General features: G+C 43.2%; 1 protein-coding gene across 2 annotated transcripts in view; it reads right to left on the bottom strand.

The window, feature by feature from the left end:
- The window catches only part of MAMDC2 (MAM domain containing 2), a 132942-nt gene that overhangs the window by 52044 nt on the left and 63346 nt on the right, over nt 1–17552 (bottom strand). For both annotated transcript variants that reach the window (XM_074330547.1, XM_019730591.2), the window contains exons 4-6: nt 15978–16062; nt 12653–12790; nt 2431–2687 (exon numbers count right to left, since the gene is read on the bottom strand). In XM_074330547.1, the coding sequence (XP_074186648.1) occupies nt 2431–2687; nt 12653–12790; nt 15978–16062 (480 nt within the window). The remainder of the gene's footprint in view (nt 1–2430; nt 2688–12652; nt 12791–15977; nt 16063–17552) is intronic.

Here is a 17552-nt window from a genome sequence, read left to right as displayed (position 1 = left end):
TTGATCTACAGGCTTCTACTTTTCAACTTCTGAAGAGAATGGTGTCTTGAAGGCAGACAGATCAGAGTTCAAATCTCATTTTCATCACTTACTAGCTTGGTGACCTTGGGTACATTGCTAAACTTCTCAAGGCCTTGCTTTTCTTATTTGTAAAAATAGGCATAATGACACCTACCTTGTAGAGCTGTTGAGATTAAATGAGTTATGTGTATAAAGATCCAAGCAGTCAAGTGCATAATGAGCTCTGAACTAAATTCATGCCTTTCTCTCCCCAGGTTGAGCGCCACTTGAACTCATATTCAGATGCGAGCCCAGTTAGCTACTAATTAGAAGACAGCAGGCCCCTTCTCTCTTCCAGGTCTCAGTTTCTCCATTTTTGAGAAAAAGAGTTTGGACAAGATGGCTCCTAGGGTCCCTTTAGCTTACCAACAATAACGTGGTACCTAGGCTCTGCAAAATCCAAGAGGGGCCTGGAAGTTTGTCCCCAGCAAGGTGGGACGCACGGAGCACAAAGGGAACAGATGTGGACAGATGAGAAGGGGCAAATGAAGTTTACAAACTTAACACGGGTCCATGACATTTAGCTCTCAAGACTCCAGCTGATAAAGAAAGTGAATGGCAAAACTTATGTTACTGAACAGGCTGAATACGAATGATATTTCTGATCAGAATATGCTACTAAGCTCATCACAGCCCATGGGCTAGTCTCTTGTTCAGAAAGAGGATCTCAAATGTTTGTTTTCCTTTTTAAAATTCATTGGAGAATATGGTGACATTAAATTCACTGATTTCTGCAGGAGGTTTCTTTTCCTGGCGATGACTTAGAACAAATAATACCGGCATAATGAGTTCAGACTAGGGCAAAATCACACATGTGAGCATCAAAAGAATATATATTGAAGTTTAGTAGTATCTAGAATTATAACTTTTCAGCTTTGATTTAAAGAAAAAAATCCGGCGATGTCTCACTCATGTGAATGTTGCCCAAGGAGTTTATGGCTGGAGTTCGGGGGAAAAAACTTGGTTGGTGTGTGTATGTGTGTGTGTGACTCGTTTGATTTTAAATAGAAGGAAAACATTCTGAAGCAGTATGTGCATTTCTCTTTCTCCTTGTAACGCAAACTCACAAAAATTTCCCCTAGGCTACAAGAGAGAATTGAAGCCTGGTCAACCTTTGGGGTAGGAAATAGCACACGTACTGCAAAAGGCATTGTGCTCTTTCTGGTGCTATATGGTGGTGGAGGGGAGGGATAGGAGCATGGTCAGGGGAGTGGTCAGACACACCATCTGTAGGCAGGACGTGTCAGAAACCAAGACCCAACCCCTGTGCTCTCTGAAGCTCTACATCAGGCGAGCAGGTGACACCACCAAAAGCATCCAGAGGAGAATCTTCTCCTCTTGCACTTTTTTTAGGGAACTAGGAAAGATATTGCAAAAAGCGCAAAGTGAAAAGTAGGCGATATTAATAACCTGTGGTAACTAAGACTCTGCTGATAGCTCCAAATCTGCCACCACTGATTCTAGAGATCCTATAGGGTCCTCACACAAGCTGGGCGTCCTCCTTCGGCTTTAGGTCAGATTTTAGACCAGGAACTTTTCTGAAAGTGCCCTGGCACTCACCAGCTCTGTGACCTAGATGAAAAAACGTCAAAATTCTTGGACTCTCCATTTCTCTTTTTTCATCTGTAATATGGGGATTTTATCTACTTCGTTGGATTGTTATAAATACTAGAATATATACATAGATATAGATATGTATTAATACCTGGGCTTAGAAACAAGGTCTTTAAGGATAAACACCAGAATGTTAGTTCTCAATTTGGCTGGGTTCACCCAGGCTGTTTCAGTTTCCTCAATTTTCTAATTCTTACGCATTGGACATTTATCACTCATGTGACTATAAAAAGCTTTAAAACTAAAGCACCAAGGCTTGTTTCAAATTGGGACTGCAGTCATAAATTTATTTCTGATTTTTATGACATTATTAATTCTGTAAAGGAGAAAAGAAGAAAACATATCTTTTTTTTTTTTCCCCCTCTAGAAAGACTCTTCTCTCAAGTAAGGGAAACCTTTATAACTGCTCTCCGGCATAAAAGTTCAATAGTGAGTTTCACTTAGAAGGCGTTGATCTCATTTGAACGCCCCATGACCACAGTGCAAGGTTCGGAGGGAATGTGTGCCCGAGAAATCTAGTTGGTTGATTTCATCCTTAGAAAAAAGTCTTGTTAGAAAATGAAGGTGATAAAGGAGGAAGGCAAAAAAGAGAGTAGAGGAGGCTGAGGAGGGGAAATGAAAATAAAGACAGACACAGCAGAAAAGAAAGAATAAGTGTGAGACTACAGCACTTCCATGCCTGTGTGTAGGCAGTAGCCCTGTAGAGTGGCCAGGCCAGGGCACACCTGGGACAGCTGGCACTCCTGCCACACCTACCTCCAGGGGGTACGGCGCACTGAACTCCACTTCAGCAAGGTTCCAGGCAGGATTCTCCGGACTGTTAGTTTTCCAGATCTCCTCATAAAGGCCAGTCACATCCCGAGTATAAAGGGAGAAGACGTTGTCATTCCCCTGCTGGAGTTGGTAATAAAACGACAGGCAGCCAGACATGGGGGCCGTGGTCATTGGGGAGATGAGCTGTGCCACCTCCTGGAAGTGCTTGACGTAAACCGAGTCCACGTACATGTAGTGGCCTGGAAATCACACAGAGGAAAAGGCAGCATAAGACTGGCTGGGGATTTTCCAATGAAATGGTGTGGTTCTGGGATTTACTTTGAAATTATCCAGTGGGAGTGATGGGCAGGAAACAAATGAGTTATAGATGAAAGATGATGGCCGTGGGTTGATGAATGTTGTAGCTGAGAGATAAATATATGGAGTTCACTGTGCTTTGCTAAATACAAGATAAGAACCATTCTTTTTCTTTTCCTTACCTTTGACTGAAGTGTACATACAGACAGAAAGGTAGATGTATTATCTGTAAAGTGCTTGAATTTTCAGAAGCTGAATACAGCTGTGGAAAAAAAAAAACAGAACACTACCGCAGAAGCCCTGCTCTCCCAAGCCTTCTTTGAGTTATAAGGTTTTTAAGAGCACACCACTCATATCATCTGTTCTCAAAAAGAGGGACCCTCCTGTAGATCTTTACAATATACCCAAAATGACACTGTGTGCTCTTTCAGTGACACTAAGATTTTGAATTCATTCTAGATGACAAGTTGTACTTCTTTAATAGAACACGTAGGTCAGTCAACACTGCAGACAGGGTTAGGATTTGCAAGGCTGAACTTGTGATAACACTCTTGGCAAGGCCCTGGTGAATTCTGGTGGACCGCCGTTAGAGGCATTTTGGTGAAATGGAGAAACGGTGAGGCAGAACGGGGAGAGCCTCGATTTGGCATTGAAAGAACTGAGTTCAAATCCTGCTGTACCTCTTGCTAACCCCATGACCATAAGCAAGTTACTGCATCTCTCTGGGCTTCATTTCTCTGATCTCTAGAATGAGAATCAAATACTTCTCTCATTGGGTTGATATGAGGACGAAATGAGATTATGTATGTGAAGTGCTTAGTGTGCGCCTGGCACATTGTTAACTGCCTAACATAATTATAATGACATAAAGTAATGCCATTAATGATTCTAGTACCATGCTTTCCCCATTATCTGTTTTATATAAAAGGAAGCTATTATTTGTAGTAGTTTTGTCTGAATTTATCTAAGCTGCAATGAGAGAGGAATGCTATGCAATGTAGCTTCGATAGAATGGCCCTTCTACTTATTACAAGTTCAGAACAATCTAACATTTTGTTTGTATTACATGATGCCTAGTTAATAACAATTTCTTTCATCCTTGGCAAAATAGTGGTAAAAATATTAGGAAGAATATAGATATATACATATATACACGTACATATGTGTGTATCTATCTATCTATCTATCTATCTATCTATCTATCTATCTATCTATCTATCTATTTACATACTGGACACTTACTTTGCATCTAACAAACTGCCCAGTGTGTGGTAGGGCCTCCACCAATCATTATTCAAAGTACAAATATAATCTCAGAAAGATCCTTACTTCAACATGGTAGAGGGGAAAAAATGAACAAATCCCTTTCTCCTGATAGCAAATTGTTCAACCCCTGAATAATGTTTCTCATTTAAACATAATTTCTCTGATCATCTCGCCAAGCCAGGCAACTGTGCATAAACAGAAATCACAAATTCAGCTCCTTAGAGGAGCCAGACAGATCAAGTGGTATGGTTGAAGTAGTGGTTTGGGTCAGAGAGAGAAAAAAAGAGGGTGGTGAATTAGTTGCCAACATTTGAAATCATATTTCGCCAGCAATGAGAAACAGGAATCAAGCCTCTCTGGAAAAATCAGAAAATCTGATAGCCCTGGGCCCAAATTCTCTTGCTTCAACAAGTAGCTGGTGGTAAGGAATGGCAGCCCCTCCCAAGACCTGTGTTCTCCATCCCATCCTGAAAGCCCATCCCTCTACTCCCAGCCAATGCCCTGACATGCAGCCCGATGCTGCAGGCTTTTCCCATGGAAGCTCAAAATCCAGAATTTCATGGCAAATCTATCCATTTAAAAATGATACCCCTGTATTAGTTTGCTAGGGTTGCTGTAACAGAGTACCATAAACTGGGTGGCTTAAACAACAGAAATTTATTGTTTCACAGTTCTGGAGACTGAAAGTCTAAAATCAAAGTAATGGAAGGATTGGTTCCTTCTGAGGGCTGTGAGGGAGAATCTGTTCCAGGCCTCTCTGCTAGCCTGTGGTGGTTTTCTGGCAATCTTTGTTGTTCCTTGACTAGTAGACCTCTGCCTTTATGTTCACATGACATTCTCCCTCTGTGTATGTCTCTGTGTCCCAATTTCCCTTTTTTATAAAGGATAGCAGTCATATTGGATTTGGGGCCCAGCGACCACACATCGTAAGGGTACCAGAGCAGGGCCATTCTGTCTGACATGGGGTCCTTCAGCAACTCCCCATCAGCCGGGCCCCTCTTTCACAGGTGTCAGCCTTCCATCTTGTGTTGAAAGTTCTCCCACCAAAGGCCACATTATGACTTTTGTGGAACCTAGGCACTTTCATTGCCGTGGGCCCCTTTCTCCACAAAATACATGAAAAATTATTTTTATAACTGCATTGATATAAAGATGAATACAATCTAGGCTGGACTTACCATATTTGTTATTATTATATCCATTTTCTTTGTTTTGATTTTAAAATAAATAAAATAAAAACATTCTCGTGGATCCTTAAGAGTGTCATGGCTCCTAGGTACTATGAGTGCTATTGATGGATACACTGACCTGGCCAAGCTGCTCCAGCTCTGTCCCCTTTATCCTTCACAGCCATTTCCCCCAATAAATCTCTTTCCTACCTAATCCCACTTTAGTGTCTGCTTCTTGGAGGACCCCAACTGACACAGCCATAAAGAGGGACATCATTCTATTCAGGGTGAGGAGCATCTCCAAAGATTCCAGGAGACACTCAGTGAACCCAGGAGGGACCTCACGAATCCACTTGGAATTATTCGTTCTGCTTCCTGAGTGCACAAAAACTACGCTTAGAGAAATGTCTAATTATGAACTCATCTTCCTCGCAGTTGACAAAAATTGGACCGTCTTCTTTAAACGCTAGTTACTCACCTTCTGGGTGGACAATATTTTAATCCCTGAATTTGTAGTTAAAGTCCCTTATTAACAACTCATGCACAGGACACTAGGCCAAGTGAGCCACAATCACATTTCTGATCCCCAAAAACATCCAGCGAACACAATGTGACCTGCCCAAAGTGAGTCAGAGAGGCTTCTGGGAATAAGAACAGGACTGCTGACAAGTCTCATATGGAACCACTAGACTAGACCACATCCCCCCCGCCCCCATCATTCATTTGTTGCCAATGTTGGGTACTATTTACTGAAAAACTGAGTAAGATTAAGTTTTTTAATGGAATACAAATGGTAGCTCATCATCTCAGATGAAGGGGTGGAGATGATTCAGAAATCACCGGGTGTCGGCCCCAGGAGGCCAGGCTGGGGGAATGATCACCTGCCCAGGCTGAGTGTGTGTCATTGGGTACAGTGTGCTCTGAGGAAAAGGAGAAAATGGTTGGGTGGGTGCAGGCACCATTTTGTGCACCTTTCCACAGCTGGAGTTTTTAGGAAATTATGTCTAGTGTCTGGTATTATGAGAATTTTCCTACCCAGTTTCATGAGGCTAGCCCTCCTATCCGGTCCAGTGTTCTAGAGCTTCCAGAATACATGGGAGAAGCAATTTCTTATCAGATCGTTTAAGCTTGAGTAGGATAAAACTAGTTAGAAACTAAGTATTGATGGACCCCATGTGGATATGACCCTGCAATCAACCAAATTATTGGGGATCCTGTAGGCCACAAAGATTCTTAAGTATTAAAATTTTAACTGGAAATAAAAGAATCTATGAAGGGGACAACGGCTTCCTCATAAGATTAAACATTGAGAAGTTTGTTGCCACTGCTACAAAGCCTGTGCTGCATCTCCATATTCAGACTGGGAGCCAGTCTGTTTCCCCTAATTCTGTATTATACACTAAAAGACTGCAGTTTCTAGGGGGGAAAAAATTCCAATTCTGTTGAAAGATCTAAACTGTTAGTTAATGGCAGCCAAAGCTCAGGTCCCCTTTGGGAACCCGCCTGCAGTGACAGCACGTGTTCACTTCCTTCTAAGAGGACTTTCTTCCTTTCTTGAAATAGCCCTCTAGATTAGCTTAACTTTTCATGTGGAACCAGTGGCCCTTGGTAGTTTGTCTTTTTCCCTTGAATTAGGAAAAGAACTTTGAGGGAAGTTCCCGAACCGTTATTTTCAAACAGTCTGGCTAACCAGCATTCCACAAAGATTGCCCTTGGCTCGGCTGTGAGGCTACAGGCGGCCTCTGACTCAGCTGTGATTCGCCAAGGTGGCCACATTTGTGCTCTAGTTGTGATGCCAGCATCCCTGTCGTGGTTGTCTGGACAAGCCAGCACCCAGGTAAGGGGGAAAACTTGGTCAGCAGAAAGGTATGTATGCCAGCTGGAAATACCCACTGATCTACCGCCATGGTGAGGAGACTGCACCCTTGGGAGGAGACAGTGCAGGCTCTCCCCGTCCATAAATCTTCATGCACCTCTATAGTTCTATGGGTTTGGCTAAATTTTACTATAATAGAGTCAGATTCCAGTCTTTTTACATAGCTTTCAGGGGTGACATAAACGTAAATGAATGTGACGTGAGACTTCCCATAGTCTCTGCTAAGACCTCAATGCCGAGAACAAAGGGTGACAAGCACCTCTACTTTTTAAAGAGTGGTGCAGACCATCAGTGTGGCAGACCTGACACCTAAGCCAGCTCCACTAGATTTAGCCCGTCTCTCCCCTCCAGCCTGTATATATGACAAGGCCAGAGAGGGATCAGAGAGATTGGAGACAGGGTTTCTTTGAAGAGAGTTGTCACGGAGCTGACCTGCTATGCGTTTCCTTTTGACCTCCCATGGAAAGAGGAGGGAATGCTTCCCCACGTTTAGCATGATCCAAGAAAGGAGGCATAGGGAACCACTTGCAGAGAAGGTAGAGGAGGGAAGCCCCATCTCACCTCATTCCCACCCATGCTCGCAGAAATTCCATGTTCTGAGACTGTCTTGGACCTTGAGAGGAGGGTGGTCAGTTACTGGGAGAACTTAATGAGTGATAACTGGAGTTTGTGGGGTGCAGAGGCTGGTGTCTGACTCTGGACTGTATAGATGCAAAGGTAAGATGGCTATCAGGGTGGAGTGGAGACAAAGAGTTTGTTGCCATACTTCCAGAATTTGATGGGGCAAAGATTTGAGTTTCCCCTTAGCCTAAGCAGGCAACTCAGACAGTAGCTGGGCTTTTCTCAAGAGGACTGCGTGCAGGGTAGTAACTCCAACAGCGAGGGGCTGGCCGGGTACGCCATTACTTAGAGGTGCAAAAGGGGATTCACAGATGGCCAGCCAGACAGAGCATCATCCCTGTCTGGGAATAGGGAAGCGGGATTCCCCATTGGCCAAGAGAGAAACGGCCAGCATTACGCCACCTGCAGAGTGAAGGGCATCAAGTCCAAATTAAATAGCACAGGTCTCATAAAACCTTTTGTTCCCTCCCCTTCCTTTGCCTTCCCTTTCTGTTCCACCCTCATCATGCCTCCCCCAACCCTGGAGGAGCCAGAAGTAGCTTAGTGAGTGGGTGAAGAGCAAAGGGAAGAAGTATGAAGAAGTAAAGCACAGACCCTCTCTCTACAGCTCTACTGTACCCCGGCTGGGGAAGATTTGAATTGGATGAGATATTGGAATTTTGACTTGACTGAACTTAATCCTTGAAAAGGAGACTGTTGGTTAATACCTTAAAATGACTGGCAAGCTATGGTAAGTTATCCAAGGACAGGGAAAGGAGATCCAGCAGAGCTTGTACAAAGGCAATGGTAAGAAAATTAATAAAGCCGCCTCCCTACTGAGTGCTTAGGCAATGAACTCAATGGTTCAATGCAGAGCAAACAAACAGGTATTGTGAAAACGATGCTTGAGCTCAATCTGAACCAAAATGAGAAAAGACTATCATGAGTTACGGAAGCATGATCCATCCACCTCATGGTCTTTGATGGAATAAAATGATTCTGACCTTATTTTAGCTTTTGAAACCTTGGTCAGCTCCTTCTAGAGTGGCACCATAAGCAGATTTGATTTTAAAAACCTCAGCAAAGAAAGAGATTTCCCTCATTATTTTTCCAGCAATTATCTTCTTTTTGCAAAGGCAGGTAGAAAACAGTAATGATCTAAGCTGTCAGTAGGTTACCACCTGAAAGGGTTTGTTTCACTTCATAAAATATTAACAAAGGGAAAAAAAACCCGTATGCGATGAATCAGAATTGAGTAAGGAAGAGCAGGATAATATCCCATCCCCTCCAGTATTTCAAAGACATCCCACCACAATCTTGCTGCATTATTTTAGCCATGTTCATCACTAGACAAGAATCTGGATTCACAGTGCTCATTGGAAATGAGCCTCCCTGTGTTGGGGGCTAAGTGTTAGAAACACACAGCCGAATGAAGGAAAATTCGTATCAGCATCATATTTTTCAGATGTTACGTGCATTGTTCTCTTTTCTACAACACAAAGGCCAGTGCCCTCCTGGGAAGACTTCCTTCAATTTCTCTGAAGTGCTAACGTTTCTGAGCAGGTACACAGCTTCCCTTGCCCCTGCAGTCCTCTTCTCCCGTTTTTACCTAAAAGCAAAGGCAGCAGCGGCTTCCAGTACACAAATGAACATGGAGTTCATATAGAGTAAAAATCTGCCGCCGCGGGCAGACATCTGAACCATTTAATCTTTCCTTTGCTGCCCAAATTGATAGCGCTCAGGGAAAGTCAATATCCAGGAGAAGGAAAACATAATAAGAAAGGCAACCTCTCTCTTATTTAGAGCATCAGAGCTTGTGTTTTGCTTTTCATTTTTTGTTTTCTCAGAGTGATCCTGGTCAAACCTTTGAGTCATCTGGACAGAGAGCTTTTCAAACAAAATATTTAAAAATCTTTAGCACTCATCTCTTTTAGCCCCATCTTATATAGGGTGAAATCTTGCACAGGAGTCCAGGTATGAAGAGTATGAATGAGTGCACGTGTGCATACGTACGTGTGTGCGCGCGGGTTGGGTGGAAATGAGAGGGCCGTTTGGCTAACGATTGGGCCAAACATCAGTCCAAAAGCTGAAGACAAACTGGAGGGAAATAGCAGTGGAGAGTTGGAAGAAGCAAGTGGAAGGCAGGCATCCAGGCGCCCTGCTCATGATAAGCAGGAACATAGCTTAGGAGCTAGGGGCTACTCTGCCATCATCATACACCCTGGCATTCTCAAATCCTCTCTGACCATCTAACAAACCATCCACTCTCATGACTATACACCTTCACATATGCTGCATTTATCTTTTCCTTAATCCAGCTGGCCAAATTCCAGTTTTGACATCACTTCCTCTAGAAAGCCTTCCCTGAACCCCGAATCCAAGGTAGCCTTTCTGGCCCCATCTTACTTATTTTGCACTTCTGTTAGTCATGTGTCACTGTGCATGTTTACATAGCACTTTGGTATTTGAATAATTCGAGAAACGCCATAATATACATGAACACAAAACTATGTTAAAGGCACTGAGAAGTCCTGAAGTAAGGAAATCTGTTTAGCTCTCTTTAGCTCAGGGGTTTCCCAGTTTATTTGACCACCTATAGCCTTTCTTCCCTCATATAAAGATTATTATACTCAAAAACTGGTATTCTAAGGAGTAGCATTTTGGAAAAGTTGGTTCCTGTGATCTCTTTGAGGCCAATGACTGTTTCTGTATCACCAGGATATGCAAGAATGCCTGACATATAAAAAGTGCCTTTTATGTGTTGGTTGAATGAGTGGATGAATGAGTGAGTGAGTGATGAAGGCTTATTCTGGTGTTCAGGCTCTGACTGCACAGACTGTATAATCCAGGGGATTGCGGGAAGGGAGGTAAAAGTTCTCCCTGGATTTCTTCCCTTCAGGTCCAGGGTCAGCCTCTGTATTGACATCAGGGGACGAAGCAATGCTAGTGGGTAAAGCTGCCTGCCTTAGGGCGGTGTTTTAGAATAGCCAAAAGGTAAGAAAATGGAGAGGGGAAGGTGGGATGGGGAGAGGGAGTGGGAGAGGAGCAAGGCAAATGCCTGTGGCAGGGGTAACAGTGTTCTCAGTCTTCGTGTTTGTTCCTCAGGGATGACCGTGGCACTCTGCCTATCTTTGATATAGATATCAAAAACTCTTCTGCTCAAGACATTAGAAAGGACGGATCCTCTTTTTCTTACCCTGTAATCTTTAGACCTCCCTTTTTTCCCCTCCTGCCAAAGGTAATGTGCTTATCAGTACTCAAAAGGGACCCAAAACATTTTGAAATAGATCTCAATGGGTGGTGCATTTGGAGATCTTGATATCTAGCGCTAAACAAAGAAGAGGAAAATATTAGAACTCCAAGAACCTTCAAGATCATGGAATCCAAGCTCCTCATTTGCAAGCAGGCCAATGGAGACGCGGAGAAGTTCAGGGTAATACAGAAACAATAATGCCCAAAGTAATACAGCACTCTGATAACTGGGCCTGGAGCACGAGCATTTCAGCTCCTTGCCCTCTTTCTCATCCCCCATTGACACCAACATGGTCAACGTGCTCTGTGATCACACGACTGAGTAAGGACTAGGGGTGGTGCACTCTTCAAAGGATGGATTATATTCAGGTAACACAGTCAAGTGGCTGATTTGACACTAATCCACAGGTCTGTTGCCTCTCCCCGGAAATACATGTGCTCCCTAGCTAGGTGGTCCTCACCATCACTAAAGAGGAAAAATGATGCACTGAAAAAGTAATCATTAGATCATGACATTGGTTACTCAGAGTATCTGACCTTGGGACTAATTTTTAAGTGTTTGGGAAAAGTTCTTCAATACTTCCCCACACTTAAGTTTGTACACCTGTGAAGATGACACCCAGGATTATTGCAATATGAATGCATTAGTCTTTCAAGATTCTCTGTACTTCTGTACTAGGTTCTTAAGGTATGGCAGAAAAACAGTCTCAAGATCGGCTTACTTCCATAAATTAAGAAAAAGTCATCTGATTTTTCTTTTTTGAAACTCCAAGAGATTGTTAACTGCTTTATTCATTTACACAAAAGTCTCAAGAGGTGGTGACATTTTATTGTTTTGAGTTAACCCAACTGTCTTTTAAAATACTCATGCAGGTTCGTGGATTAATCTATCACGATTGATTATGATTCACTCTACACATAACGCTCATGTATAGTGTGGTTCCTACAGTGGCCACAAGTGGAGATGGGTTGTGTCTCTTCAGGATCAAAGTATGTATATACATATGGAAACTCCAATCTTTCGCCATTTCCAAAAGTCCTAAGCCTTCCCTACTTTTAAAAGAGAAAAAGTGAAAATGTTTCGTCTTTTTCAAATCTCAATTCCTTTTGTAAGTGATCCAACACATATCTCAAGGGGCATTCTTTCATTCTCCTATTCTACCTTGTTCTTATCTCCCTTCTGTGAAGGCTTTCTCCTCAACGTGGCATTCTCACGGACCACCTCTGGAGATTCCCTATTTTCCCCGCAGAGAACCAGCCCATGTGGCCACTAGGGGGCCCTGCTGCACGCCGCATTCAGGATACATCTCTGGTCTTGTCTCACCTCACTGCCACTTGGGATGTTCTTAAGGTCTGGTTCCCATCCTCCGATCTATTTTTATTGAAAAGTAACCTAGGATTATTCCAGCCTTGCCTTTAGAAATAAGAAATACTGAACAACAAATAGATAAGAAAGTAAAGCGTAATATAGAAATGCAAAAATAGCAAGACCAGGTCATAGGTGAAGAAAAACCATTAACTGGCTGGTCCTCCTCTTAGTTCTATTAGATCTCATGTCTGCAGTTTGTCTTTATCTGACCACTTATGCTTCCCTACTCTTCCAGCAGGACTCCCGGTCCCTACTCACCCTCCTCTCTCCTCTCTTCTCTGTTGACAGAGCCACAGTTCGGTCAATGCAGGGGGGTGGGAGGAGATGGCAGAAATAGTTATCCTGGGAAAAGTCATCCATTTGTCCCCAGCTCACCCATTTCATTCTTGAAGGTGTGGTCCTGTGGGAGAATGGAGTGGGAATTCTGAATCGTTCCTCCTCCAACAAACCAGTTCACGTTGGGGTTCCAGTGATTCACAAAGCCACAGAGATGATTTTCTTCAAAGTCACATTCTGGCAGAAGAGAAAAGAAAACATACCTCATGGAGATGTAATCATACCTGGCTACACCCATACTCACTGCAGAGTCTGCTCTTAGATATTAAAATACGTTTCTCACTCCCTTTGCCCACTGGAACCTTTGTACCAGGGTTCCTTCACAATCAAGAAGAGAGAGAGATTCTGTAACGAACAGAGATTGTAACCAATCGTTGCCCCCTTTGGATTGTGGCCCTTCCAATTACTAGCCATCTTTCGTGCTGGGAGTGACTCATTACCTCTCTCAGCCTCTGTTTCTTCATATGTGAAATGGGGGCAATGTTCCCACCTCATAGGATTGTTGGTGGTGTGGACAGCTCCCAAAACAATGATAGGCGCACGTTTGGTGCTTGGTACAAGCCAGCCATTTTTATCATCCATCTCTGCTACAAAGCACTGTTTAGGGCTATGCTCTTAGCTCCAGAAATTTTATCCTCCACTTTTCTTGCACCTGGTAGCCCATTCTTCCATCTGCTTCTCTCCTGATGGTGGACAAAATACCCAGAGCCAAGGGGAATGCTTCCTAATGCTAACGTCTGCTTTTCTTACAAACAAGAACTCAGACTAGGCAGCACAGGCATATCCTAGGCTCTGCGTCCTTATGCAGCTACTGAGTAGAGACAGCAAAAAAACAGGCCCCCTCCCCTGCCCTTTTTCAGGGCATTGACATGTTTGCATGGATAAATTGTTCCTGGCCAACAGATGCCTTTAGTAGGAACAAGAAACTCACAGGCCAGTGTATCCACTGACCCCCATAACCGTCAATAAAACACATGAAGTGTGATTGTGCTGCCACCTGTCGTTGGCCTCTCCACATCTACTCCACCTTTTTACACCCTGCTCTGTCCTCCAGAGGTCGGCCTATATAGACTATATCAATGGGCCCCCCTGCCTTCTGGCTTCCTGTTGGATTCGACCAATGGAAAGTGCGAGGAGAATGAGGTTGGCAGTGTTTATTCCTCCAGCACCCTCTCTAACAGGTCACCATGGGTTGGCTGTGTCCCTCTACTGATGGCACAGCTTCTGTCAAGAAGCTCTTACCACACAGCTACTGTCTCCAGACTCTCATAACCCTCCTTCCTTGCTCCTTCAGATCTAAAGATGGTACCAGCTCATGAGTTATCACTGTTACTAGTCCTAGATTACCACATTATCCCTCATTGGTTTCCTTTACCCACTCACACCTTTGTAGTTCCTTGTTGAACTTTCCTCAGATTACTCAGGGTGAATGCACCCTCTGGTTTTACTTTCCCGCCAGGACCCTGACTGATACAGTTATCGATGTGTTTTTACATTAGCAAGCATTGAAAATTTTTGCGATGTTCATTTACAACTTTTCCACTGCAGCATCTGCTAACCAATGCTCAACATTCAGTGCCAAAGACTGCCACAGAGTGAAATGAAAAGCAAAATAGCCCTCAATGTGCCAGGCACTTTTCTAAGCACTTTACATAAATTAACTTATTTAATCCTCAGAACAACCCCATAGGTAAGTACTATTATTAACCTCATTTTATAGATAAGGAACTGAGAGAAGCAAACAGAGTCATAGAAAGAAAGGAGAAGTGAGAGTGTCAGTATAAGTTTAATAAGATAAAAGCATTGGCACTCCCGTTTTCTAAACAAACCAGAAGCCAGAAAGTGACTTGAAGAAAGCAAATTAATATTTCTTGAGTGTCCAGCACCGCACGAATTGCTTATATATCCATGACCTCATTAGTCCCCACAATAATCCTCTGAAGGACGAGGTTTATCCCCATTTTACAGGCTCCGTGGGTTGACTGAAGCCCCGAGGGTTGACTGAGCCAGCAGGTGGCGCTTTAACCCATGTGTCTGACTAGTCGGTTGTCTAAGACCCAGGCAATAGACCGTGGGAGCTTCAGGGAGGTTCAAGGAAGGGAGCTGGGGCCCAAACTCACTGTATCTTCAGAAAATGGTCACATTCTCAGGCTGTTTTCTTTCCCTTGCAATGGCGTCATTGCAAGGCCAAAACAGAGACGTGAGACTCCAGGAATGAGCAAAGGCTCTTTTGTGTTCAGAATCATCTTTGATACTCTCTTCCTCTCCACAGCCATTCAACCTCCAAGTACTGTCAGTGCTGAAAAATCTCTCAAATCTACCGCTTTTTTCCTACTCCATTGCCAACCCCAATTTTAGACCCTCATTATGTCCCTGTAAGGTCACAACCACTTCCTAGGGAGTTTCCTACCTCTTAAGCATTTTCCTTGTTTCTAACTCATTTTCCATATGGCAGCCAGAGTCATCATCTGCACACCGCAGCTGTAAACCCCTCCCCCGCTGACTGACTTGTAGGACCTCCCAGCCCTGTAATTCATTAACCCAAGCTCCACAGCCTGGATCCAGAGTCTTCTGTAACAAACTCCCTTAGCAGTCCTGCCTCTCACTTCAAACACCCCACTCAGCTTCTAGCCTTTGCTTGAGCTTGTTCTGTGCTTTCTCTCCACTGGAGACTTCCTACCCAGCACCTTTACTTGACTAAATTCTTCTTGAAATGCCAGCTCAAATGCATCTCCTGAATTCAGTCCTTTCAGATCTCCCCACCTCCCTGCTGCACCTCTACAATACGGCTTGTCGTTCTCCGGCAATATTCATCATATATAGAAATAGCTTCGGGGTAGACAAGTAGAAGGTGAGCGGCCACAGGACAGGACTATGTCTTTTCCTTACGGCCCCTCAGAAGCTGGCACATAAGAGGTACCCAACTAACCCTGCTCAAGTGGAATCTAAGTGACAACTGTGAATAAAAAGACAGAGGCAATGAGGTCGAAGAGAAAAATGAAGTAAAGTGAGGAAAGAAGGTAATACGATGCCTGCTTTTCTGGAAAATGCTACGAAAAGCTGAGTTCACAGCAAACTGGAAATTACTTTTATGCGAAGGTTAAGGCAGCAGCTTAGGTTATCATTGCTGCATCTAATTTTCTTTCATTAATCCAGCCAGTCCAGGCAAACTCTAATGAGCCTTCCCATGCTAAAGACAGAAACAAAAATATGTCATTCAGCTGAACCTAGCAAAGAATTTTAACTACTATGCATAATACAGTGCATCTATAAAATACTTTAGGATTGATTCAATTACCCCTGGCAACAGTGGATTTTAGAAAAAGATTCATGTTCTGATACATTGAAAATGAAACCCACTTACCAATACAGTAGCCCGTTGTCATCTTGATTTCAAAGAGTGCAAGGCTGGTTGTGTTTCCCTGTCCTAGCACACCTTCTATTAAAATCTGCACAACACATGGGAAAAAAGGGAGTGAGACTCCAAAACATGTTTTCTTGCTTCAATATTTCAGCTATTAGTCAGAAGCTGTTCAGCAAACGAAGGCAAAATGACATTGTTTGTCTCAGCCAATTGCTATTGGATATCAATCTCATAACAGACTTTATAAAAGTGTGTGTGTGTGTGTGTGTGTGTGTGTGTGTGTATGCGTGTACATATATACCCAGAACTTTGAGGTGAGTAAACTGTCCAATAAAAGCTCAGAGTCAGGTGCCTTCCACTGTTACCCCAAACACCACCTTTTCCAGTGCTTGTGGGTGGAGAGGAGAGCTTGTGCCTCTGGGGGAATCCATCCTGAGAACGATCAGGAACAGAAGCCAGAAGCTTCAGGGGTGAGAAATCCCGTGGAGGAGGAGATAAGGTGCAAAATCTGACGAGTGGTGGGAGACCTCCACATGAGATGGAGGAGGCTCCTAAATAAACTAACTTGTAGTATCTATAGTGCTGACAATTTTGAAAATTTCACACAAGGAACAGATAGAAGCGTGACAATTGATACGGCTGATTTCAAGCACCATTGTCGTTCATGTTTGGTCCTGTTTCTGAAAGTACTCACTTTCCTTTAGTGATTTTAGCCCAATATTTTGCAACTATGTTGGTGGGTTTAGGCTATGATATGCTGTTGGGAGGATGTGTGAAATAGGAATCTCAGACCCTCAATGCACCTTCCCTTGAGCTGGCTGATGGGGAAGGACTACAAGCAGACAGGGACGGAGGAGATTTCAAAACTTTCGAAGAAGTGGGATGGGATAGGAAATTGAAAGGGGGTTAGGAATGGACAACATATTCATGAAGGCTCCATTGTATCATTTATGACATAGTCTCCCTAAATATCACACTTTATGGTCAAGTGAGTCCAGATTCCATCCATTTTCCCTACTCCAGTCCACATCCAACTTTATCTTACATGCTCTACCTTCCTTTTCCAACATTTCCGGTGGAACAACTTCCATCTTGGAAAAGGAATCTGAGCATGTCCTTTAAATAGCTTTCCTCTTTCAAAGTAGGAAAGTACTTTTCCTTTTTCCTTTTATTATGGCTAATGTTTTGTTTAAAATTTGTAGCAAACAAACCATTAGGGAGATAACATAAACATATACCACACACAACTTAGAAGAATGAAACAAAATTATAAGAAATGAGAATGCTTCCTTAACACCCATTGGAAAATAAATTTCCATTGAAGAGGTTGGTTTAGGCCCCATTTAGATTTGTACTAAAGTCCCATTTAAACTGACAGGAAAGAAATCTGGAAGGAAGCTCTTTTAAGAAATAAACAACATACTAATTCCCATTACTAATATTCTTCTCTGATGCATCTCCTATAAAAAATCACTCCCTAACACAGGAGATAATTAATTTCAATGGTGGAAGCTTTCAGAAGGCCTCAGAACAGCATAAAGCCACGGATAAACCCTGCACCTCCCTCCAAAATTC

The sequence above is a fragment of the Rhinolophus sinicus genome, linkage group LG04, assembly GCF_036562045.2.
Source record: "Rhinolophus sinicus isolate RSC01 linkage group LG04, ASM3656204v1, whole genome shotgun sequence".
NCBI lineage: Eukaryota > Metazoa > Chordata > Mammalia > Chiroptera > Rhinolophidae > Rhinolophus > Rhinolophus sinicus.
Note: the sequence above shows the minus strand (reverse complement) of the source record. Positions and strands in the feature narration are given on the sequence as shown.